The sequence below is a fragment of the Hemitrygon akajei genome, chromosome 6, assembly GCF_048418815.1.
Source record: "Hemitrygon akajei chromosome 6, sHemAka1.3, whole genome shotgun sequence".
NCBI lineage: Eukaryota > Metazoa > Chordata > Chondrichthyes > Myliobatiformes > Dasyatidae > Hemitrygon > Hemitrygon akajei.
Genome location: NC_133129.1, coordinates 44937618 through 44963794, shown reverse-complemented (window position 1 = coordinate 44963794; position 26177 = coordinate 44937618). Strand labels below are relative to the sequence as shown.

Genomic DNA, 26177 nt, shown 5'->3' with positions numbered 1-26177 from the left:
AGTGACTAGTAGTGTTCCACACTTGTTGGTGTTGGGATTGTTTCTTTTTATACTAAATGTGAATGACCTGGATGATGGAATTGATGGCTTTGTGGCTAAGTTTACGAATTATATGAAGATAGGTGGAGGGCCAGGTAGTGTTGAGGAAGCATGGATTCTGAGAAAGGACTTACACAGATTGGAAGAATTAGCAAAGAAGTGGCAGATGGAATAAAGTGTAGGGAAGCGTGGGGCATGCACTTTGATAAAAGGAATAAAGACATAGACTTTTTTTAAATGGGGAGATAATTCAAAAATCAAAAGTAGAAAGGAACTTGGGAGTCCTAGTGTAGAATATTGATGCAGCTATAAAGAAGGCAAGACAGTGACTATACTTCGTTAGGAGTTTGAAGAGATTTGATATGTCAACAAATACACTCAAAAACTTCTATAGATATACTGTAGAGAGCATTCTGACAGGCTGCATCACCGTCTGGCATGGGGGGGGGGGGAGGTGGCTGGGGCTACTGCACAGGACCGAAAGAAGCTGCAAAGGGTTGTAAATTTAGTCGTCTCCATCTTGGTTGGGTACTAGCCTACAAAGTACCCAGGATATCTTCAAGGAACGGCATCTCAGAAAGGCAACATCCATTATTAAGGACCTCCAGCACTAAAGGCATGCCTTTTTCTCATTGTTACCATTGGGTAGGAGGTACAAAAGACCGAAGGCACACACTCATCGATTCAGGAACAGCTTTTTTTCCCTTTGCAATTCGATTCTTAAATGGAAATTGAACCTGTGAACTCCACCTCACTTTTTTAATATACAGTATTTCTGTTTTTGCACGATTTTTAATCTATTCAATATACTTACACTTAATTGATTTATCGATCAATTTATTTATTTTCTTCTATATTATGTATTGTATTGGACTGCTACTGCTAAGTTAACAAATTTCACGACACATGCCAGTGAGAATTAACCTGATTCTGATTCTGAATTCCCCAAAGGCTAACTTGCAGGTTGAGTAGTTGGTAAGGAAGGCAAATTCAATGTTAGCATTCATCTAGAACAGAAGAGCAAGGATGGTACACTGAGTCTTTTGAGTACTGTGAGCAGTTTTGGGCCCCTTATCTAAGAAAAGCTTTGCTGGCATTGGAGACAGTCCAGAGGAGGTTCACAAGAATGGTTCTGGGAATGAAAAGGTTAATATATGAGGAGTTGTTGATATATGAGGCTTTGGGTCTGTATTTGTGGTCTTTAGAAGAATGAGAGGGGATCTCATTGAAATCTATTAAATATTGAAAGGTCTGGATAGAATGGATATGAGGAGGATGTTTCCTATAGTGGATGAATCTAGAACCAGAGGGGACAGCCTCAGACTAGAGGGGTGTCCATTTAGAACAGGAATGAGTAGGAATTTCTTCAGCTAGATGGTAGTAAATCTGTGGAATTCATTGCCACTGGCACTGTAGAGACCAAGCCATCGAGTATACCTAAAGTGGAGGTTCATAGATTCTTGATTAGTTAGGGCATCAAAGGTTATGGGGAGAAGGCAGGAGAATGGGGTTGAGAGGGATATTAAATCAGCCATGATGGAATGGGGGAAGCACACTCAATGAGCCGAACGGCCCAATTCTGCTCCTGTGTCTTATGGTCTAAGTTGTGGAGAATAACATGCTGGATGTGGAAGTTCATAGGGGAGGGTAGTTGGTGAGGACAAGGGCAACTCTATCCCTGTTAAGGTGGCAGGAAAGTGGACCAAGGGCAGATGTTCAGGAAATAGAGGCAATGCGGGTGAGAGCAGCATCAAAGGTAGAGGAAGGGAAACACAGTCCTTTGAAGGAGGAGGACATCTCAGATATTCTAGAAAGAAAAGCCTGGGGATAAATCCAGTGTAGACAAAGGAACTGAGAAAAGGGAATGGTATTTTTAAAGCAGACAGGGTGGGAAGAGGTAGTCAAGATAGTTGTGGAAATTGGTAGGTTTATAAAAGATAACAGTAAACAATTTGTCTCCAGAGATGGAGACAGAGAGATTGAGAAAGGGGAGAGAGATGTCAAGAGAATTTAAGGGCAGGATGGAAGTTGGAAGCAAAGCTGATGAAATTGACAAGCTCAGCATAGGTGCACCAATCAGCATCAATGTAGCTCAGAAAGAGTTGGGGAATATTACCGGGGAAGACTGTTCCACACAACCAAGGAGGCAGGCTTTGCTGAGGCTCGTTTGGGTGCCGATGGCTACATTTTGAGTTTGGAGAGTGGGAGGAGCAAATGCAATACAATACAAATACTTTATTGTCCCCAAACAATTGATACTAGAGCGTACAATCATCACAGTGATATTTGTTTCTGCGCTTTGCGCTCCCTGAAGTACAAATCGAAGTAAGTATAATAAAAATGAAAAGGGAAAGTACAGTAGTGCAAGTTAGGTCCAGATATTTGGATGGTACGGCCCAGATCCGGGTCAGGATACTGTTCAGCAGTCTTATCACAGTTGGAAAGAAGCTGTTCCCAAATCTGGCCATATGTATCTTCAAGATTCTTGAGTGTGAGGATCAGTTCTGCCAACCAGAGGAGGGTGGGGGAGGTGGAAGGGAACTGATCAGATCTGTTGTTAAGGAAGAAGTGGAGAGCTTTAAGGCCTTCTTGATGGGGGATAGAAGTGTTATTAGTAATTGTTCAATGAGTCATTTATAGCAATGGTAATTGTTATACGAGCCATTTTGAAACAACCATATTAAAAATCTAAATTGTAAAACTTTTGTGAATTGTGATGGTGGAGATACAGAGGCATAAGAAACTGCAGGCAATGGAACGTGAAGCATAAAAAAGCTGCTAGAGAAGCTCAATGAGTCAGGCAACATTTACAGAAGGAATGAACATTTTGGATCGAGACTGTTCATCTGGACTGAAAGAATGAAGGAGAGATAGACAGTAATAAAGAGAATGGTGCCGCATTGTGGAGCTACAGCAGGTCTCCATTAAGATATTGAAATATAGGTCACAGGTGAGTAATTGTAACTGCATCCAGTGCAGAGCTTCATCCCTCAGTCAATGTAATGAAAATACTGCACCTCATCCTATGAAAGAAGTCCTTAACGTCATCATATAGTAAAATAAGGAAAAATTATGCAACAGTAAAGAATAGAATAAGCATATGTAACAACATAAAGAATTAATGGTACAAATAAAGACTAAATGGTTTGTTCTCAAAGCTACTACGGAGAGATTGGTCGTATAATAAGGAATGTTAGCAACCAAATATGCCCGGCTACCCAATTTTTTTTTAACAAAAAAAAGTGGAAGTAACCCTGATGGAGGATAGCACAAGGATGGTAACAAGGAATATTCTTGCTTTAGAAGTCAGGAATTATAATCAGTATGACTAGATATAAATGAAACGAGAGTCAGAAAATATTGGTAGAAGTAAATGACAGACTTTCACTTATAAAGGTAGTACATGATGAATCAAGAAATAAGTGTGAGGTGATACATTCAGGAAAATCACAGTGTAGAACTTGTACTGTGAATGATAGGGCACTAGAGAGTGTAACAGAAGAGGTTCTTGGGAGTATAAGTGCATAGTTAATTAAAGGTGGCATCAGAGGTAGACAGGGTGGTGAAAAAGGCATTTAGTACATTTCCTTCATTAGTCAGGGCAGTACAGGTGTTGGGACATTATACTATAGTTGTATAAGTCATTGGTGATGCCACACTTGGAGTACTATGTACAGTTTCTGTCACCCTGTTATAGAGATGTGATTAAACTGGAAAGTGTGCAAAATGAATTTACAAAGATGTTGCCTGGATTAGAGGGCCTGAGTTATAGAGAGATGTTGGCCAGGCTAGGTCTTTATTCAACTGAGTGGAATTAAATGAGAGGTGACCTTATAGCCATTTATAAAATGATGAGTGGCATACTATAGGTAAAAGGATGGAATCAGTCTTTTCCCCAGGGCTGGGGAGTCCAAAACTTGAGGGCATAGATTTAAGGTGAGAGGAGAAAGTATTAAAAGGGACTTGCAGAGCAACTTTTTCAAACAAAGACGAAGTAGTTGGGGCAGGTACAATAGTATCATTTAAAAAGCACTTTGATAAGTACATGTATGGGGCATGGCTTTGGGCTGAAGGCATGGCTTCAGACTAGATGAGTAGGCACCATGGTCAAATGAACTTGTTGGGCCAAAGAACCTGTAATGTGCTGTACTGGTCTATGACTCCTTGACTTTAGGACCTGCATGTCATCCTTCGCCTCTCCTCAGTCATTTCAATAATTATCATGCGCTCCTGTCTCACTAGTCTCCATCCCCCTCTTAATACCAGCTTCTCTGTACTCCACCCTCACTCCTGGTGCAGGGGTTTGATCCCAAGCATTGGTAATTCCTACCCTTCACAAACTCTGCTACACCTACTGAGTTCCTCCAGCAGAAAGTTTGTTGCTCCAAATGAAAACAATGAATTGCAGAGCACTAGGAAATATCCATCTTGTCTTACTGGAAAAAGAAAAACTGAGTCAACATTACATCTGGTTGGCAAATTCCAATACAAAAAAAGTAAGTTACCTAAAATTGTGAATTTGATATTGGGCCTGAAAGGCTATGATGTATTTAGATGGAAGATGGGGTACTGTTCCTCAGTCTTAGGATACCCATCCTGTAATAGAAGCTACGGACATACAGGTCAGACTTGGAGTGGGTTGAAGAATTTCACATGACAGGCTGCCTGACCTGCTGAGTTCCTCCAGCTTCTTGAGTTTGTAGCTCAGGGCTATCCTGCCAGCTGAACACAGGTGTTCCACAAAGCAGAACCTAATTTGTTATTTGGTTTCTCCAGAGGCAGACTCATTAAGATCACTTTTGAACAGGACACCCAACCATTGGAAGGATAAACACATCACAAACCAACAGATTAACAACATTGACTCTAGCAGGATTGTGCAGTGGCTTGCATTTTTTTTTGTTTAATCTTCTCTTCCAAGCTGGTAGGGTCTACATCCTAACATTTTAGTTTTTTGATTTTATCCTGAACAAATCAGGAATCATGAATACAAGAAACTTTGCAGGTAGTGGAAATCTTGAACAACACACACAAAATGCTAGAGGAACTCAACAAATCAAGCACTGATCAGGGATCTCGGCCTGAAATGTTGACTGTTTACCCTCCTCCGTAGATACTGTCCGACTTGTTGAGATCCTCCAGCATTTTGTAGAAATCATAGATGGAAGTTATTAAAAGGATCAATAAAATTCAGCTTGGAAGATATCTACACTTTTCAATGATTGGAGTATTAATCTTTTACAAATATGTATTCCTCACCTGCATAATCAGGCAGATTTACGTTGGCACCTGCTTGAATAAGGGCATGAAGCAGATTTACATTGCCATTAAATGCAGCTTCATGTAATTTTGTCTCTCCATAAATGTTTTTTCTTTTCATAGTCTTGCGGCACTTTAATATAGTGGCAATGTTGGAAGCAGATCGAGTTATGATAGGTTCATCTTCTGATAAATGAGATACGTTAAAATGAACTAGCATCCATTGTATTTTATACAGGTGTCATATAAGTATTTGTTTATATTGGACTGAAACTTTTTAATTTAGAATAATTACTAACTTTGTATGAACTTGCTCACAGTGAGACAAAAGATGCAGTTTTATAATAATTCCTTAAATATATCACTCTAGTAATAACAGCAAGGTATCTTATTTTCAATGATCAAGTCAAATTCAAATTTAAATGCCAAGATTCCTGGTGTTTTTTTTCCCCCCAGAGTCAAATTCTTGACTATTGTCATGAAAGTGCAAATGGGTGGCCTGTCCTGGATACTTATTAGCTCTGCCAAATTTTAAACCTGCCTCTGCAATTTCTGTGAGAGGTACGGTAGATAACTACACATCTAACAATACTGGATAGTGGGGTAACTCCACTGTAGGATAAGCAACCAGGTGATTTGATTGCAAGATTGTACCCCTACAGTGAGTCCGGGTAAGGGTGTAGCTTTTCTTGGCAAGGCAGGCGGTGATGGGACCATAACAAACCCCAGAACATCACTCTATAGTGGAAGATCCTGGAAGCATTATGTCCTAATACCCAAATTGAAAAATGTATCAGAAAACTAGATATTCACACTTTGATTTTAGGAAGAAAACATATTCCTCACTCATCCAAGCTTGAATTTGGACATATTTTATTCTATTATTCTATCAATTGTCCCCAGTACTTTGAAATCAACTCTCTCAAATTCCTGGCAGTACACCAATGGCCTGTGAAAGCACTCTGCAAAATGTAATCCTCGTCTGGGTTAGAAATTCACTATTGATCTTTTGCATTTAATTCCCATTATAAGCAGCTGCATGGTATGATTCATTTTGGAAATCTGAATCCTATAACTTGCACAGGCAAATTTTGGTTGTATTTTAGAATGTATGACTGATACTATGGGTGTTTAGCACTCATGATCATGGATGAATTTCCTGTCCCTGCTATTTCAGTAGATTTATGCAAGAACCCTGTCCAAACCCATTTCTAAAGTATCCCTTATGGCAGGCATTGCAGACTTAACCATCACTCAACTGAAGTGTGCTGCCTTCCACATTTGATATCATAAGTATCTAAGATGTCACTTTAAAATTTCGCAAATGTCACAATTTTACATGATGATGATTTTAGAAATGTTTTATGAAATTATCTGTTCTGGTACTGGATTCTACAAGTGGTAACTAACTAAACTAATTACAGCACTAATAATTCACAAGAATACCACCACTATTTCAAGGGTACAGATCTCCATTCAGGTTAGTTTCTGATTCAGCTTGCTGGATTGCTGGCCTCTGGCCTTTTGAAAGCCTTTACTCCATTCCACTATCAACTCCAGAGAATAATTTGAGGCCAAGTTTGTGAATGATACAATCGTAGGTAGAGGGGCAGGTAGCATTCAGGAAGCAGGGAGTCTGCAGAATTAATTTGACAGATTAGGAGAAGGGTAAAGAAGTGGCAGATGGAATACAGTGTAGGGAAGTGTATGGTCATGCACAATGGTAGAAGGAATAGAGGCGTAGATTATTTTCTAAATAGATAGTGAATTCAGGAATAGGAAAATTGGAAAGGACTTGGGAGTCCTTGTGCTGGATGCACTAAAGGTTAACTTGCAGGTTAAGTTGGTAGGAAAGAAGGCAAATGTAATATCAGCATTCATTTTGCAAGGACTAGAAATAGAAAGCAAAAATGTAATGCTGAGGCTTTATAAGGCATTGGTCAGATGATATTTGGAGTATTGAGAGCAGTTTTGGGCCCTATACGTAAGGATGTTCTGGCACTGGAGAGGGTTCAGAGGAGATTTACAAGAATTACGCAGGGAATGAAAGGGTTAGCATATGATGAGCATTTGATGGTTTTGGGCTTGCACTCACTTGCAGAAGAACGAGGGGATGCCTCATTGAATGGCACAGATATGGATATGGAGAGGATATTTTCAATGGTGGGAGAATCTAGGACCAAAGAGCACAAGCTTAGAATAAAAGGACATCTCTTTAGAATACAGATGAGGAGGAATTTATTTAGCCATAGGGTGGTGACTCTGTGAATTCATTGCCATAAATGATTGTGGAGGCCAAGTCATTGGGAATATTTAAAGTGAAGGTTGATAGGTTCTTCATTAGTAAGGGCATCAAAAGTTACAGGCAGAAGGCAAGGCAGGAAGATGCGGTTGTAAGGGGAAAATAAATCAGAGATGATTGAATAGTGAAGTAGGCTCTATGGGTCGAATGGCCTAATTCTGCTCATATGTCTCATGATCTTAAATGCTTGTCTGCAACGCACGTACACCATTTCATTTCTTGGTCAATTAATAAGGAGGAGAAAGCAGCAAAGAAAAGCAATGTAAATAAGTGCATCTGGAAGACGGAAGCAGGGGACAGACATGCAGAACAGCTAGGCAGACCACAGTTACTCCCATTGCTCTTAATTCTGAATTACTTTATTTATTAGGTGCTGGTCTGTTTACACTCAATAAGCTACTACAATGGAATTGCCCAAAAACAAAATACTGCAGGTAATCTAAATTGAAACAGAAAATCCTAGAAATATAACTAGTCCAAGAAACTACTAATACTATTCCTCTCCATAGATGCTGTCTGACCTACTTCCAGAAACTCTTGTTTTAGTTAAACTGCAATTGTTTTGCTTTAAGCAACATAAAATAATCTCAGTGGAATTGAATATAATACACCATTAACTCAGCCATGCCCATACTGTTAATTCATCTGATTATAAAGGGCTTTGTCACTATTACATTCTGCAGAGATGTGGAAACGCAAATTTATAAATGCTATTTAAATATTCTCACCAGGTTTCGCTGTATTCCCTCGTGGTTCATCCTGGCACTTATCATGACAACTCATGTTGCTCCCTTTTTCAGCTCTTGAACTCTGATGTGCTTTCATTGCTGATGTTGTCCTATGCTGTATGTCTTTTTGTTTGCTTTTAGTTTCTACTTCAGCTATATTTTCTCTGTCTTTTCCTCTATGCGACCTAAATTAAAATAAACTGTGAAATGACACTTTTATAACAGATGTGGTAAAGAAATGTTAGGAATTTTAATGGGTCAGATCATGTTTAACTAGCCTTGTGGTTCATCACTCATGGCCTAAACACCGTCACACTTCCTTTATGTGGCCATAGGTTCCAGGCAGCAGAAACTACAAATCTGCCCGATAGAATGCTCTAACGGCTTTCTGACATTTTGTCCAAACTTAGGTCCTTTTCCACTGTTTCTATATGTCTCTAAAGATCAGAGACATTTATAAACCATTGAACAGCATTGAAATGTTTAAATACTTAAATCATATTCAACTTTATTTATATTTTTAATCAATTCACAAAACAGACTTCTCTTATTTTCTGTGTGCAGGATACTAAATGCAGAGGTTATGACTGATTTAAAGATAATGAATCAGCTACTTAAAATATCTATGACAAATGGAGGGCTGTGCAGAAGGGAAGGGCTAGATTGATCTTGGTGTAGATTAGAGGGTCAGCACAACATTGTGGGCCCAAGAGCCTGTATTGTGCTGCAGTGTTCTATGTCCTATGTTAACATAGAACATACAAACTGTCTCTGGACACTCAGTTGAATGCCTTATAGAACCAACAATCGATCTAGAGATTATCTGTACCCCAACATGTTTTGTTCCAGCATAGGGAAGTTCATGAGACCAGACAAATTGACACTGTGGTCAGGAGAAACTTCAATCTACATCTAGCCTTGTGACTTCCTTAGGAAGTTAGAACACTTCAAAATGATCATCTCTCAATCCTGTAAACTCAAGAGAGTACAAACTTGGGATGCTTAATTTTTCATTAAATGACAAACTCATCAACCTGGTGAATCTTTTCTGGACTCCTTCTATTGCATGCACATCATTGTGTAGATAAGGAAGACAATATTCAATATTACAGATGCAGTATCACCTGAACTCTCTATAAAGAAAGACTTTTGTCCTCAAATCATGTTATATTGAAAACCAACATGCCATTGCTCTCAGCTTTCCTAATTGCTTGCTGAACTTGTAGTTTAACTTTGAGTGATTCATATGCAGGAATATCCAGGCCCTCTGAATACTTACAGCATTCATTTTCTCACCACCCCTTTTTTCTAATTTTTCTACTAAAGCCAACAATCATCACTATATATTTGCCCCAATACTTACACTGTCCATATCACTCAAACCCGTCACCTTCATCATAGCACACATTGCCATCTAGTGTTGTGTCATCAGAAAATCTGGATACCGTATATTACACATGGTCTTATCAAAGAAATCATTGATTATAAATTAGAAACAGCTAAAACCTCAACATCATCCTTGTGGCAATCTTCCAGTTGCAAACTCTCAGACCAAAAGTGATTTCTTATACCTACTCCATTTTCTTTCCATTAGCTGATCTTCAGTCCATGCGAGTACATCAATCAGTGCACTCTCAGTACCTTCTGACAATTCAAATACATCAATTGATTTGCCCATTTTTTTCTTTCTTAAGCACATATTATAATATTATTTTCTGGGTGCCCTATGACTACTTCCTCAATTATAGATTTCTAGCAATTTCCCTGATACTGAAATCAGACTAATTAGTTCATAATTGTTCATTTCCTCTCTCTCATCACTCTTTTTAAATAGAGAGGTTACATTTGCTAGAATCTTTAGAATTTTGTAAGATGGCATCAATTATTTTCACAGCCATCTCCTTCAAATAGGATGCATGTCATCAAGTTTTGAAAGGTATTGTCTCCATCAACTCTGGTTGCAAACATATAATTCAATATGCAACTTCTTAGTAAATTAAGCAATTCATCCCTGTGTACAAGGCTTAGAAAACAACAAAGCATAAGCTGATAAATAGCAAACTATATTCTGATGACAGTAGTTCCAGGCAACAATCATCTCCAACAAAACAGAATCTAACCACCCATTCTTCGATGGCATACTATTGCTCAACCCCTTAACAACATCTTGTAGCTCACCATTCACCAGAAACACAACTTCACCAGCCATATAAATAGTACAGCTATAACAGCAGGTCATAAGCTAGGTACCCCAGGGTTTATGCCATATTTCATTTTAGGGGGTATTCCCTTCTGCCGCCCGTGTGGGATGATGAGTCTATCAGGACCCTGAGGACTTGTGGAAACTGTGTGGTGATTTCTTTCGAACTTATAGTCTTTTAACATATTTGGACTATTTTTACTGTGCCCATGGTCTGTTTTTTTTAAATCAATTATGGTATTGTTTGCACTGTTGTAACTATGTGGTTTTGTGTAGGTCATATAGCTTTAGTTTTTGGTTTGTCGGGTGGTAGAGTTGGTCTCCTGACTTGGTGTGTCTGGGTAGTCTTGCTTTGTCTGGTGGGTTTGGAGCTCCTTTCTGGGAAACGCGCTAAGATGGTAGCGCGATTTTAATACCCAGCAGCCTCTCCAGACTCTGGATTTGGGGATTGCCAAACGTTATTTGGATTTTCTGGTGTAGTCTGTTTTGTCGTGTGCTTTTGTGATATCATTCTGGAGGAACGTTGTTTCATTTTTTAACTGCATTGCAGTTGTGGTTTCTAAATGACAATAAACCGAAATGCAGTTCAATATTATCCCAAAGCCTGGTAGATATTTAATGGTGGCATCTTTTGGAATTCTGTAACTCTGTAACATGATAAAATTAACTCACCTGGTGCTGATTTTCACGTATTCTTGTGAATTAGCAAATAGCTCCCTGCTTTGTAATTTACTGCAAAGCAGCTTAGTACTAAAAGTATCATTTATTTTAGAGTCCCGAATGTTGTTATTGTGTATTAATTTATTGCACATTCCTTGTTGACCTCTATGTTCTAATTTATTTTTTACAACTGTATGTGTATTTTGCAAAGTTGGCATTTTTTTCTCTCCAGTATATTCAAGCAATTTGTGCGAAGGTTCTTCATGGTCAGTTATCACTGCCTTTCTCTTTATATCCTTCGATCTTGTGTGAAATTGCAATTTGTGATTTTCACAAACAGAAGACCCACAGCAGGGAAAAGTAGAATTTGTTGCAACCCTTTTCCTAGAAGATCTTCGTAGGTTGGTAGCACCAGCTACATTGTCCTGATGTGAAGGAGTTGTCAGAGTCACATTAGACACATTACAAGTTTGCCTTTCTGTTAACTTGTCCATCAACTCATACTTGGAAGTATCTGCTTCATCTTTATTCTTGTCATTTGAAAACTGTAGGATGAACAAGAAGAACAAATTTATCCCAGGATACCTTTCTGCTAGCTGTTCCATGTACGTTATCCATGTTTTCAAAGATTCAAGGTACATTTATTATCAAGGAATGCATAAATTATACAACCTTGAGATTTGTTTGCTTACAGGTAGCCACAAATCAAGAAACCTGAAAGAACCAATTAAAGAAAAATAAAAGACCAACACCTGATGTGCAAGAGAAAATTACACAAATCATGCAAACAATTGAAGTGAACAACATTCCGAATCAAATTAAGTCCACAGATCCGAACTCCGAAGCAGTCCAGAGTAGGCCCAAAGTCTCTCTTACCAGTTCATCATATTAGCAGGCACGGAGCACAGCAGGTGAGGCAGTCGTCATAGCCTTAGTACCATGGAGAGAGGAGTGACCATCACAGAGAGCGAGCAAAATCGGCTCTCACCTCCGATCCCACACCCTATCTTTTCAGTCTATCTGAGTTGCTATCTATGCTAAACTGCGCCCTTATTGAGCAACACATTAAAATGTTAATTTTAAAATTTTCAGTCACTGCGGCACGGTTAGCAGTGGTTAGCATAATACTATTACAGTGCTAGTGACCCATGTTCAATTCCCGGCACTGTTTGTAAAGAGTTTGTATATATTCCCTGTGACCATGCGAGTTTCCTCTGGGTGCTCCAGTTTCCTCCTACGTTCCAAAGATATACGGGTTAGTAGGTTAATTGGTCACATGGGTGCAATTGGGCAGTGCGGGGTCATTGGGTCAGAACAGCCTGTTACTGTGCTATAGCCGAGCCGATAACCCCTTAATACCATTCTGTTGTACTTTGGTTTTGAAAATCTGTATCATTTCTCTAAGAGCATGTGGACAACATAATTATCCATGAAAGAAGCATAATAATATCTAAAAACAGATTCAAATCTACAGTAGAAAGATAAATGAAAAAAGACAGGATTGAGTAGTAGAGGAAAGAAATGCATTTTGGAACAATCATTAATGTCTGGTATCACTATATTCAGTGATACCAATCAGAAATGATAATGTTTGACTATCCAGATTTCAAAGGACATTCCTAAATTCAGGATGTCCTGAGGAACAGAGCTACTGCACTTATCTACTACATTGCTAAAACTGGTATAGAGTTGATCTTATTCATTTTAATGGGGATTATTAGTCTGGAGAATAGGGAAGGGATGTCTCTTTTGTGTTATTTTAATTGAGTGTAATATTTTTATTAAATTGTAAATGTTTGGTTGTATTTTATTCTTTTGAAAAGAACTTTTACTTTTTATTTAACAATAATATTAAGATTGACATAAATATCTATAAATATCAAAGATATTTACATTGTATAAAGAAACTTCTTAGTTTTTTCATATCTCTTAGGATCTAAAAGTATTTGGATAGACAGGAACTTATTAGGGAGAGTCATCATAGCTTTGTGCGTGTTAGGTCATGTTTAACAAATCTAAAGTTTTTTGAGGTTACCAGGAAAGCGGATGAAGAGAAGGCAATGGATGTTGTCTACATGGACTTCAGTAAGGCCTTTAAGGTCCTGCATGGGAGGTTAGTTAAGAAGATTCAGTCGTTAGGTGTACATGGTGAGGTAGTAAATTGGATTAGACATTGGCTCAGTGGGAGAAGTCAGAGAGTGGTAGTGGAGGATTGCTTCTCTGAGTGGAGTCCTGTGACTAGTGGTGTGCCACAGGGATCAGTGCTGGGTCCATTGTTATTTGTCATCTATACCAATGATCTGGATGATAATGTGGTAAATTGGATCAGCAAATTTGCTGATGATACAAAGATTGGAGGCGTAGTGGACAGAGAGAAAGGTTTTCAAAGCTTACAGAGGGATTTGGACCAGCTGGAAAAATGGACTGAAAAATGGCAGATGGAGTTTAATACAGACAAGTGTGAGGTATTGCACTTTGGAAGGACAAACCAAGGTAGAACATACAAGGTAAATGGTAGGGCACTGAGAAGTGCAGTAGAACAGAGGGATCTGGGAATACAGATATAAAATTCCCTAAAAGTGACATCACAGGTAGATAGTGTCGTAAAGAGAGCTTTTGATACATTGGCCTTTATAAATCAAAGTATTGAGTATTAAGAGCTGGAATGTTATGGTGAGGTTGTATAAGGCATTGGTGAGGCTGAATTAGGAGTATTGTGTGTAGCTTTGGTCACCGAATTACAGGAAGGATATTAATAAGGTTGAAAGAGAGCAGAGAAAGTTTACAAGGATGTTGTCGGGCCTTGAGAAACTGAGTTACAGAGAAAGGTTGAATAGGTTAGGACTTTATTCTCTGGAGCGTAGAAGAATGGGGAGATTTGATAGAGGTATATAAAATTATGATGGGTATAGATAGGGTGAATGCAAGCAGGCTTTTTCCACTGAGGATAGGGGAGAAAAAAGACCAGAGGACATGGGTTAAGGGTGAAGTGGGAAAAGTTTAAAGGGAACATTGGGGGGGCTTCTTCACACAGAGAGTGGTGGGAGTGTGGAATGAGCTGCCAGATGAAGTAGTAAATATGGGCTCACTGCTAACATTTAAGAAAAACTTGGACAGGTACATGGATGAGAGGTCTATGGAGGGATATGGTCCAGGTGCAGGTCAGTGGGACTAGGCAGAAAAATGGTTCGGCACAGCCAAGAAGGGTCAAAAGGCCTGTTTCTGTGCTGTAATGTTCTATGTTTTGACAGAAAACAAAACTTTGCCACCAACAGTATCTCCTAACAAAACACTGAGAGTGCACCACGACATCTGTACACCACCTGAGGTTTGCTCATTGCAGAGATCTGATCATAGTTCCAAATGGTGAGGAGCAATTTAAATGTATGCACGCAGGAGTCAAGTCCAGATGGTGGGTCAATGCAGCCAGTAAAATCTGAAACTTACCGTTTAGAAAGTTTCTAAGAATAGCTCAGTACCCAATTAGAATTTAAATGGTGAACTTCCCGGGCCAGGCAGATTATTTGGAAATGCTATAAGGTTATAATGCTATAAGGTTAAAATGGACCTTAGTTATCGATAGTTTTCTCTGGTGAGTTTAATCAACAACTAATGTGGGAATCTAACAAGTCCTTAAAAAAATGGGGAGATAAAGTGTGAGATATGATTTGTGCAACACAATGGATGTAAATCAAACAGCAAGTTCTGCACATTTTCATTTCAGTTTCTCTTAATTTGCATACTAAGAAGGATAATTTAAGTACTATGACTTTTCCAGCAAGATCCAATTCAAGATTCTTCATAAAATACAAGAAAGTAATTTCTGTAACAATCTATTATAACACATGAATGTAAGGAGCAGTGAGATTGTTTCTCCAAAATGGTACAAATCAGCTTTGCTTTGCTATTGTCGCCCATTTTGTATTGACCACTTGGCAGGTAGATGGACTCACAGCATTCAGAGCAATTTAAAACAATGCAATCGTTTAAAGATAAACCATTCCACATGGGGATAAAATTGTACTCTGTACAAAGACTACTAATGTACTAGATAGTACCATATGTATTTGTTGTTAGATTATTTACTATTATTCAAATGCTTAAGGTACTTATAAGATACTGACAACCATTAATTTAGTGAAGGAATATGTTTGTTTTTTTTTGGTAATTGCTGTGGGATCTGAACACCATAAGATTATTTGTGAATATGAATTTAGTTGTTCTCTTACAAATTTTAAAGTTGAAAATACAGTAAGATTGATAAGATTCATCAGTATGAATTATTAAGCCTACATCAAATTTTAGTGATGCTCTTTGAACCTGCCAAGACTCTGCATAGGTAGTGTAATAAATACATTGGCATCTAGGACAAGTCTAACTATCATCCAAATCCTGAAACAAAAAAGTTGAAGTGGAAATTACACTCAGCTCAAGAATCTAGGGTCAATGAAAACACAGAAGTTGTTGATGATTTTCTTTGCTGGTATACACGGTCACTTTCTATTCATTTCTGGTTGGTGGGATCTGTACCAAACTTGGAGTGAAATCAATGTCTGCCTTTGTATCACTACGTTAATATTAGCGAGAAATCAGCAAAAGAAGAAATCATTTGCTTACAATTCCTATTTCCTACAGCTAAACAGGAGAGATAAAAAGGTGAACTGACAAGTGCTCCAGTCCAATTCAGATACTTTAGATAATATTTCTCACTCAGGAAAACATATACTCTATTTTCTTATAGTGGTCAGTTTAATAAGTGGCTAACTACACCAGAGAATTTGGAGAATCAAACCTGGGCTTTGTTTGAGACATTGGGGACCCGAGTCACCCCAACCACAATCGATTCCAGCTGCTATCACCCGGGATATGGTACTGCAGCATTAAGGCCAGGACCAACAGGCTCTGGGACAGCTTCTTCCACCAGGCCATCAGACTGATTAACTCACACTATGTTACACTGAGTGTTCTATTTATTATAAATTACTATGATTGCACATTTACACGGAGACATAACGTAAAGATTTTACTCATGTATGTGAAGGATGCAATAAAGTCAATTCAATTTATGTGATGAAGAAGGTTGACAAGCATTCTGCTATATATTGATGGAAGAAGATTAGATACTAAGATGTAATATAAAAACTGTAAATCAAAAATCATGGCACAGAATCTAAATGCTGTGGATTCTAACCTCAATATTCTTCTCCTGCAGGTGTTCAAGTTCCCTTGAAGGTTCTAAGTTTGGTTCATTATCTGTTATTTGTGTGAGGTCTTCATTGATTTCTGTATTATTGTCAGGCAATGTAAACATACATGCTTTGAGTTCTAGGTTGTCCTGAGTGGATGAATTAATTGCCAATTTCTCATTAAATGATGACAGTGTCCCATTGATTGGAAGAACTGTTGTCATTAATGGCATTTTGTTGATTGCTGCCAACAATTCTACAGGCAATGCATCCTGTCTTTCTGCTAACGATTCAGTTGTTGCTGCACCATCGCTCAATGCATCTAGAGAATCCATAAGGGGTGACAGATTTATTGTTGTCAGAGAACTACTTCTAGATTCATTGCTTAGAGGTCTTAACAAGTCCATTATTAGTATTTCATTACTTGTAGATTTGGAGCTTGTATTTTTTTCAAGATTCCCTTGTGCTGAGATCTCTTCCTGGGGTAAAGCTTGTGATAGTGAACTTCGTGTTGCATTGGTTGTTTCTGCTTTAGAAATATTAAATGATTCCACAAGTGAATTATGACTTGAAAGTAATGATGGCATATTGGATGCACGGTTTCCTACAGACGGTTCATCAGCAAACGCTATTCTCCTCTCTTGTGTCGATATGCAGGAGGTAATAAGAGCTCCAGTGATCAGATTTATTTCTGGAGTACTTTCATTATCTGAAATTTCCTAAGAAAAAAAATAAACATCTTACTTTGATGGATTACAGAGATAAATAAAGCATAGAAACTCAAAGGAAGAACTTGTGATGCCTTTAATTAGTTAGAGTCATAGAATAATGCAGCACAGACCCAACTTTGGCCTAACTAGTCCTTCTACCCAGTTGCCTGTATTCAACCCATAACCCTCCATCCACCTCTCCTCAATGTACCTGCCCAAATGCCTCTTAAATGTTGCAACTGTACCCACTCCGATCACTTCAGCTGGCAGCTCATTCCAAGTACTCAACACCCTCTGTGTAAAGAAGTTGCCTCTCAGATGCCTTAAATCTCTCCCCTCTTATCTTGTATCCATGGCCTCCAGTTTTGGATTCCATATCCTGGGGAAAAGACTATGACTTTATGATATTATAAACTTCTTTCAGGTCACCCCTCATTCTTCATGGCCTCAAAGCAATACAGTTCACTATTAACACCCCTCTAAAGTGGGCTACCAAGCTACTCAGTTGTACCATAACCACCATGGTAGCACAATAAATTAATCCAGATGGATCATGCTCAAAATTGAAAATGGCAACTTCACTTGGGGCCTACTCCACACTCTAGCCTACTAGAAAGTCAGACCCTCAGAAAAGGTAAATACAGTAGAAGGAAGGTAGTAGCCCTCAGTGCTGACTCCTAACGCTCATGACATCCGGTCAAGTACAAGGAAGGAAATGTTCTTATGATCACTACCTATTATTCTTCCTGAATTACTCCCTGTTGAAAAGTACTTGGAAGAAGCACTGAAATCAGAAATGTTCTAAAGGGGAACATCAATGTTCATCACAGAAGCAGCTTAGTAGCACGATCACTGATCAAGTTGAATGAGTTCTGAAGCACATTAACTACCAAAACTGGCTGTGTAGCATATAATAAGCTAACCAACAAGAGGGATAAAATTATTTCACCTTTGTCACATAATCTACCTGTTGCAGCAGTACCTGTCAATTATAGCACTACTGGAGACAATAGTGCTATAACTGGCTCCTTATGGAAACAAGGTTCCAAGTTCATACAGAGGAAACTTTCCTTCGTATTGTATGTCACTATCATTATGTTAAATGGAATAAATTCAAAAAAGATCTGGCAGATCAAAATTGGCACACACAAAGCACTAAGGATGATCAGCAGCAAACAAATTTATACAAACATGATGTATAAATTCATGACTTAGAAAATTCCACACTCTGTTAATACATTAACCTACAGAATCAACATTGGCCCAATGTGGAATGCAAAAGTATTTAAAAATGAGGTGCCAACCTGATGAAATTGCAACATTAAAGTACATACTTGAAAGCAGCAAAAACAGCACATGAGAGATGTAATTAAGTGATCCCACAACCAGCAGATCAAATCAAAACTTTGCAGTCCTAAGACATCTGGTCATGAATTATAATGAATAATTAAACAGATAGTGGGAGGAGAAGCACTATGCATATTCCCATCCTCATCAGTGGAAAATCCTAATGAATGAGTTAAGACCAACACTTCTGAACTAGTAGGGTCTCTAGACAAGCAGTTATAATAGCTAATGGAATCTAACAAATAATGTGCAAACTATGCCAAGTATGTTCTATTCATAAAAAGCTAACAAATCTATTTCAGATAATTATTCTAATCTCCATCATTAGCAAAGTGATGGAAGATGTCATCAAGAATTGTCACATACGAGCGCCAATTTGGGCTTCATCTAAACTACATGACTCCAGACATTATCACAGTATAGGTTGAAACAAGATCCGAAGTCTAGAGAAATGAGTGTGATTGCCTCAGACATCAAGGCAACATTTGACTAAATGCAGCATCAAAAAGTTTGAATTGAAAATTTAAGTCTATAAGAAGAAAAAAAAAACAAAAAATAATCCAGCAGTCGTAGTCATATCTTGCACATAGGAAGATGTAATGATTGTTTGAAGTCAATCATCATAGCCTCAAGGCATCATTTTTGATGTTCAAGGCAATAACCTAGTTTCAATCATCTGCAGCAACTTTGTTGATGATCTTTTTATCATAATGTCAGAAGCTGGAATGTTTGCTAGTTTATCACACAGAGTTCAAGTCCATTCTCATTTACTCAGAAAATAAAGCAGGCCATGGCTGTGTGTACCAACATGAAAACATTCGGGCATGGGCTGAAAAGTAGCAAATAACATTTGCAGTACAAAAATGCTAGCCATCCTGAGAGAATCAAACCAACTACCTTTAAAATTAAGTGGTACTTTTCAAGTGTCATTCAAATGAGTAGCATAAATCCCCAAGTTTGTCAACAAGATTTTCAACCACAATCAGAAAAATTAGTTACTGTTCACTTGGAGAACCAGCTTTCATGAAAATCATCTATCATACCAAACCTGATATCCTAGACTGCTGTACCTACACACTCACAACTTCACGTTGCTCACATTGAAGATTAACCCTATTTTGCAACTTCAAACACCTTATAGCAACTAAAAACTAAATATATGTGCACTTCTCTTTATAGTTGAGCTGAAATGAATGCCTCCCAGTCACTTAAGGCCTAATATAAATGCAATAAGATTTTCTTATTCTTATGAAAACTAACATATCATTTACACTCCTAATCACTTGCTGCAACTTCACTAAGACATTAAATAATTTTTGTAAAAGCACATCCTTTGAACACCAACATTATCCAATCCATGATGGGTAAATTATACAAGAATGAAGCACTTTGTCAATTAGTTGACAGTGTCAGGTGGCAGAAATAAGTGTAGTTGCTGTTACTAAGAAGGTGATTGGAGAGCTGACAAGTCTGATGGTAGATAAGTCACCTGAACCCCTGGGTTCTGAAAGAGGCAGCTAAAGAGATTCTGGGGGCTTCAGCAGTGATTTTCAACAATCATCAGATTCTGAGATGGTTCCAGAGAACAGGAAAAATTGCAAATGTCGCTCCACTGTTTAGGAAGGGAGGGAGGCAAAAGACATGAAATTATGGGCCGGTTATCCAGACTGTAGTGATAGGCAGAATATTAGAGTCCATTGTTAACGAAGAGGTTTCCGAGTACTTGGAGGTACATGATAAAATAAACCAAAGTTAGTGTGGTTTCCTTAAGGAAAAGTCAAGCTTGACAAATCTGTTTTTGTTTCCTCAAATTTTTTGAGGAAATAACAGGCAGAATAGACAAAAAGAGTCAGTGGATGTTGTTTACTTGGATTTTCAGAAGGCATTTGACAAGGTGCCACACGAGGCTGCTAAACAGGAGCCCTGGTATTACAGGAAATACATTAGCATGGATTGAAGATTAGCTGGCTGGCAAAAGGCAAAGAACGGGAATAAGGGGTGCCTTTTCTGGCTGGCTGCTGGTGACTAGTGGTGTTCCACAGGGTTTAGTGTTGAGTCCACTACTTTTTTCATTATGTGTTAATGAATGGATGATGGATTTTGTGGCCAAGTTTATGGATGAAACAAAAATAGGTGTAGAGGCAGGTAATGATCAGGAAGCAGGGAGTCTGCAGAACAATCTGGACAGATTAGTAGATTTGACAAAGAAGTGGCAGAAAAAAATACAGCATAAGGAAGCACATAGTCACGCACTTTGGTAGGAGGAATAAAGGCTTAGACTAGTTTCTAAATGGGGAGAAAATTCTGAAATCAGAGGTGCAAAGGTTCTTGGGAATCTTAGTGCAGAATTCCCTAAAGGTTATCTTGCAGATTGAGTCGGTAGTAAGGAAGGCAAATGCAATGTTAGCATTTATTTTGAGAGGACTAGAATATAAAAGGAAGGATGTAATACAATGACTTTTTAAGGCATTGATCAAATTACATTGGAGTATTGTGAGTACTTTTGGGCCCCATATCTAAGAAAAGATGTGCTGGCATTGGAGATGGTCCAGAGGTTTACAAGAATGGTCCTAGGAAAAAAGGGTTAACATATGAAGTGCGTGCGTGGGCCTGCACAGAGTGGAGTTTAGAAGAATAATGGGGGATCCCATTGAAATGTACTGAATATTGGAAGGCCTAGAGAGTGGATATGCAGAGGAGGTGTCCATTAGTGGGCGAGTATAGGGTCAGAAGGCACAGCCGCGGAAGGACATCCCTTTAGGTTGAAACGTCCACTAATGCCTTTCCTCCCACAGATGGTACCCAATCTACTGAGTTCCTCCAGCAGATTGTTTATCGCTCCAGATTCCACCATCTGCAGTCTCGTGTCTCCATTATCCACATTGAATTGTGTAAAGGCGGTAACGTTTTGACATGCCTAAGTTTAAATGCAGTAAATGCTCAGTGCACTCTTGTTCAAGGTATTAATGTACGGAAAAAGCAGAAGGCTTCAAGATTAACTTTTAAAATGATACATTACAAGTTTAAAAGTTCCATTTATATAAGGCTGCCACCTTCTGTACTCAAGTGTTCTCAACAGAACTACATTCAAAATGAAAGATCAGTGAATCTGTCAACTAATAGCAGCTGTCTCTCTCTAATCCTCATTCCTTTCATATACAGCTCTTTTGGAAAATCAACATTGCAAAATTTACATGTTTTATTTCTAAGTGCCTCAAGTACAACATATTCAGAATAAAGAGTGTAGATAATCAAACAGTATTTAATTAAATATTTGGCTATGGATGAAGTACTGCAAGTACAAGCAAAGCAACTGCAGACAGGTGAAACTAACATCAGTAATGGGAAAGCTACGGGAGAGGATTCTGAAGGGCAGGATCTAATGAGGAACAGTTAGAATAGCTTTGTACTTGTGAAGTACAGTCTCACAAATTTGAATTTTTTTGTCTAAAGAGGTGACCAGGAAGATCGATGAGGGCAGGGTAATAGACTTTAGCAAGGACTTTGACAAGGTCACTTGTGTTAGGCTAGAATAGGTTAGATTACATGAAATCCAGAATAATTTAGCCAACTAGATAAAAAATTGGCTTAGCAGAGGGAGGCAGAGGGCAGTAATGGAGGGTTGTTATTTAGACTGGAAATCTGTGACCACTGGTGTGTAGCAGGGATTGGTACTGCTTTCATTGTTATTTGTCATCTATATTAATGATTTGGATGGCAATGTTGTTAATGCAGTTAGTTTGTGACACCACAATGCAGGTCTGTGAAGGAAGTGATCTAAGAACACAATAGGATCTAGGGAAATAGGACACATAATAGCAGATAGAATTTAATTTAAACAAGTGTTAAGTATTACATTTTGGTCAGTTAAACCAGAACAGGAATTGCACATTAAATGATCAGGCCCTGGAGGGTGTTATAGAATCTTAAAAGTGAATTGGGTCATTCAGCCCATCAAGTCGGCTCTACCATTAATCATGGCTGATTTATTATTTCTTCTCAAACTCGTTCTTTTGCCGCCATCTATAATGTTTGACACCTTTACTAATCAAGAACCCATCAACCTCTGCTTTAAATATACCCAACATTTTGGCCTTCTCAGCCATCTGTGGTAACAAATTTCACAGATTCACCAACCTCTGGCTAAAGAAATTCCTTCTCATCTATGTTCTACAGGGATTTTTTTCAGAGGCTATGCCCCCTGATCATAGACTCTCCCACCACTAGAAACATCCTCCCCACATCCAATATCCAGAACAGGGATGGCCAACCTATGGCACATGCGCCAAAAGTGATGCATTGGATGATTAGAAGTGGCGCATTGCACCCAGATAATGATAAAAAAGTAAGCCTACTCATGCAAAAAGTATCAACCAAAAACCAATTTGTAGAAAAAAAATCTATAACAGGAATTCAAGTAGCTTAGAGCTAGAAATGGGTTTTACTGAGAATAAATCTAAAACTTAGCAATTATTTTTAGCTATTTTATTATTTTGTGCACATCTTTTGGTGAATGTTATCTTCTTTCACATTAATGTTTTCAATTTTTAAAAAAATGTTCAATGAGTCAAACTAGGAAAGAAGGACTTTTGTTCTGCAGTCATTCCATAACTGTTCAGTACACATTTGATACTTGCTTGATCCTGAGGTGCCAGGCATCTGCACCAGCGGTGCGTCGCAGGTTTTTGCCAGTCAGTTTAAAATTGACACTGCTGCGCTAGAGTTGTGCTTTGTTCATCCTTTGTGGACATTTGCAGTTTTGTACTTTTTCCAAAATTAAGCCTTGTTTTTACATTCAGTTACTCATCACAGTGCAAAAGAAAATGAGCAAAAGAAAAGCAGAAAGTGATAGTAAGTGTGAATTCAATGAACAGTGGGAAAATGAGTTCTTATTTATAGCGGGTCTGTCAAGAAAAATGTTGTACATTGTTTGTGAAACACTTTCTCACATAATAGAAGACATGATCTTAATAGACACTATAAAACACAACATCAGACTGAAATAGAAGGGAAACTGAAGCTAGTGCTTGGGTCTGAGTAACGGAAATAATATGTGATTAAGAAAAAGGAAGAAATCAAAAGAAGACAAAATATATTTGTTAAAGTCTCATTAAGGTAAGTAATGTTTATCTTGGTTTAACATTAAATCAATATATCATGTAAAAATGCTAAATATGTCTATATTAACATATTTTTACAAGAATTGAATGGGGGTACAAGAGTTGTATGGCGCATCTGAACTCGTGTGAAGAAGCTGACACATGGAATGTAAAAGGTTGGCCACCCCTGATCTAGAACTTTCATTATTGAGTACTTTTCAATGAGCTGCCCCCTCATTCCTTCTATACTCCAGTCAGTACAATCTCAGAGCCATCAAATGCTCATTATTAATTAACCACTTTATCCCCAGCATCATTTTCATAAATCTCTGAGCCTTCTCCAATGTGAGAACATCATTCTTTATATATGGGCCACAAAACAGATCAAAGTGCTCCAAATGTGGTCTGATCCAGTATCTTACATAGCCACAGCATTACATTCTTAATTTTATATTCCTGTCTTTTCAAACTGAATGCTAACACTGCATTTGCCATTCTTACCATTGACTTAACCTGTAAGTTAACCTTTAGGGAATTATGCTCTATCACTTCCAACTCTACTTGCATCCCTGATTTCTGAATTTTCTCCCCATTTAGAAAAGTCTATGCCTGCTATGCAGCAAGTGGGAATAAAGGGGGCTTTCTCTGGTTGGCTGTCAGTGACTAGTGGTGTTCCTCAGGGATTAGTATGGGACTGTTACTTTTCACATTGTTTATCAATGATTTGGATAATGGAATTGATGGATCTGTGGCAAAGTTTGTGGATGATACTAAGAAGTTATAGAGGGTAGGTAATACTGAGGAAGCAATGCGATTGCAGCAGGACTTAGACAAATTGGAAGAATGGGCAAAAGATGGCAGATGGAATACAGTGTTAGGGAATGTATGATCATACATTTTGGTAAAAGGAACAATAAAGCAGAATATCATCTAAATGGGGAGAAAATACAAACATCAGAAGTGCAAATGGACTTAGGAGTCCTTGTGTAAGACTCCTAGAAGGTTAATTTACAGGTGGCAAAGGCAGCAAATGCAATGTTGGTATTTATTTTAAGGAGAATAGAATATGAAAGCAAGGAGATAATACTAAGGCTTTATAAGACACTAGTCAGATCGCACTGGGAGTATTATCAACAGTTTTGGGCCCCACATCTCAGAAAGGGTGTGGTCATTGGAGAGAGTCCAGAGGAGGTTCACAAGGATTATTTTGGAAATGAAGGGGTTAACATATGCACATTTGACAGCTTTGGGCCTGTACTCACTGGAATTTAGAAGAATTCGTAGGGATCTCATTGAAACCTACTGAATGTTGAAAGGACTAGATAAGGTGGATGTGGAGAAGATGTTTCCTATCATGGGGGTATTCAGAACTAGAAGGCACAGCCTCAAAACTCAGTGGTGACCTTTTAGAACAGAGGCAAAGAGGAACTTATTTTTTTAGCCAGACTGTAGTGAATCTGTGGAATGTTCTACCACAGACTGGAGTGGAGGCCAAGTTCGTGGGCATATTTAAAGCGGAAGTTGATAGTTTCCTGGTTGCTCAGGGCATCAAAGGTTATGGCAAGAGGGCAGATGTATGGGGTAATTCTGCTCCTATGTCTTATGGTCTTTATTTCTTCTACTAAAGTGTATGACCATACATTTCTCTACACTGTATTCTGTCACTTCTTTGCCCATTCTCTCAACCTATCCAAGTCGTTTTGCAGACTTCTTGCTTCCTCAACACTACCTGCCACTCCAACGATATTTGGATTGTTCAAAAGACATTTAGACAGGTACATAGATAGAAAAGATTTAGATTGATATGGCCAAATGCAGGAAAATAGTAACAGATCAGATCACTGCACGATCTAAGAGCAGTATGATTCTGTAGATATGTCAGGGTCTATTTCTACCACTGGACTCCTTGAGAAAACCAGCAACAAGATATAAATCAAGTTTAAAATTAAGAATAAAACATTCAGCTCCAGGATTTATCAAAAAATTCTGAGTCATAAGGAATTGGTAACACATTAATTATATAGTATATCTAAAATAATTTATCACTTCTAAACAAATACAACTTACCTGTTGACTACTCTGGGCTGGCAGATCATTACTCATCTCAGTATCCAACATTGTTTCATCTGTATCTTCTGAATCTTCTGTACGGTAACATGAATTAACAATTATAAACTTGAAATTGCTTCTAGAGTATTAAAAACACTTAAGCTTGAGGGGAAACACTAATATTAAACCAGAAAAACATGCATTAGGTTGTTCAGTTCAAATCTAAACTTCAAAATCGAGAGCAAATATTATCATGTAGTGCTACTCTCGGGTATTTCTGAATCTTAAACAAAGATACACAATCCATCTTTCAACAGGAAAGATCATTAACCAAGTCTAAATGGCAGCTCAATACATATTTCATGTTTTAGTTTACTATTGTAATTCACTATATTTCAATTAATTTGAAATCTAGTTTTAAAACACATTGGTTCATAGCTTGTGGCTGAATTTCATCTTTCTTTGTACTTTGTTAGCAATCATTCCTTCTGATACACAACTTAATTTTAATTTAAGTATTTTCAAAATTTTACACTAGTCACAGTGACTGTCTAATAGGTCATAAATTTGTATGGGATTATTTCAAGGAAGTATACTC

The 26177-nt window shown here is 38.1% G+C and overlaps 1 protein-coding gene across 1 annotated transcript in view; it reads right to left on the bottom strand.

Annotated features, from left to right (window-relative positions):
* Positions 1–26177, bottom strand: part of LOC140728712 (uncharacterized) — a 93560-nt gene that overhangs the window by 24385 nt on the left and 42998 nt on the right. The window contains exons 4-8 of the mRNA XM_073047673.1: positions 25598–25674; positions 16380–17093; positions 11201–11733; positions 8329–8513; positions 5299–5484 (exon numbers count right to left, since the gene is read on the bottom strand). Coding sequence (XP_072903774.1) covers positions 5299–5484; positions 8329–8513; positions 11201–11733; positions 16380–17093; positions 25598–25648 — 1669 coding nt within the window. The 5' untranslated portion in view covers positions 25649–25674. The remainder of the gene's footprint in view (positions 1–5298; positions 5485–8328; positions 8514–11200; positions 11734–16379; positions 17094–25597; positions 25675–26177) is intronic.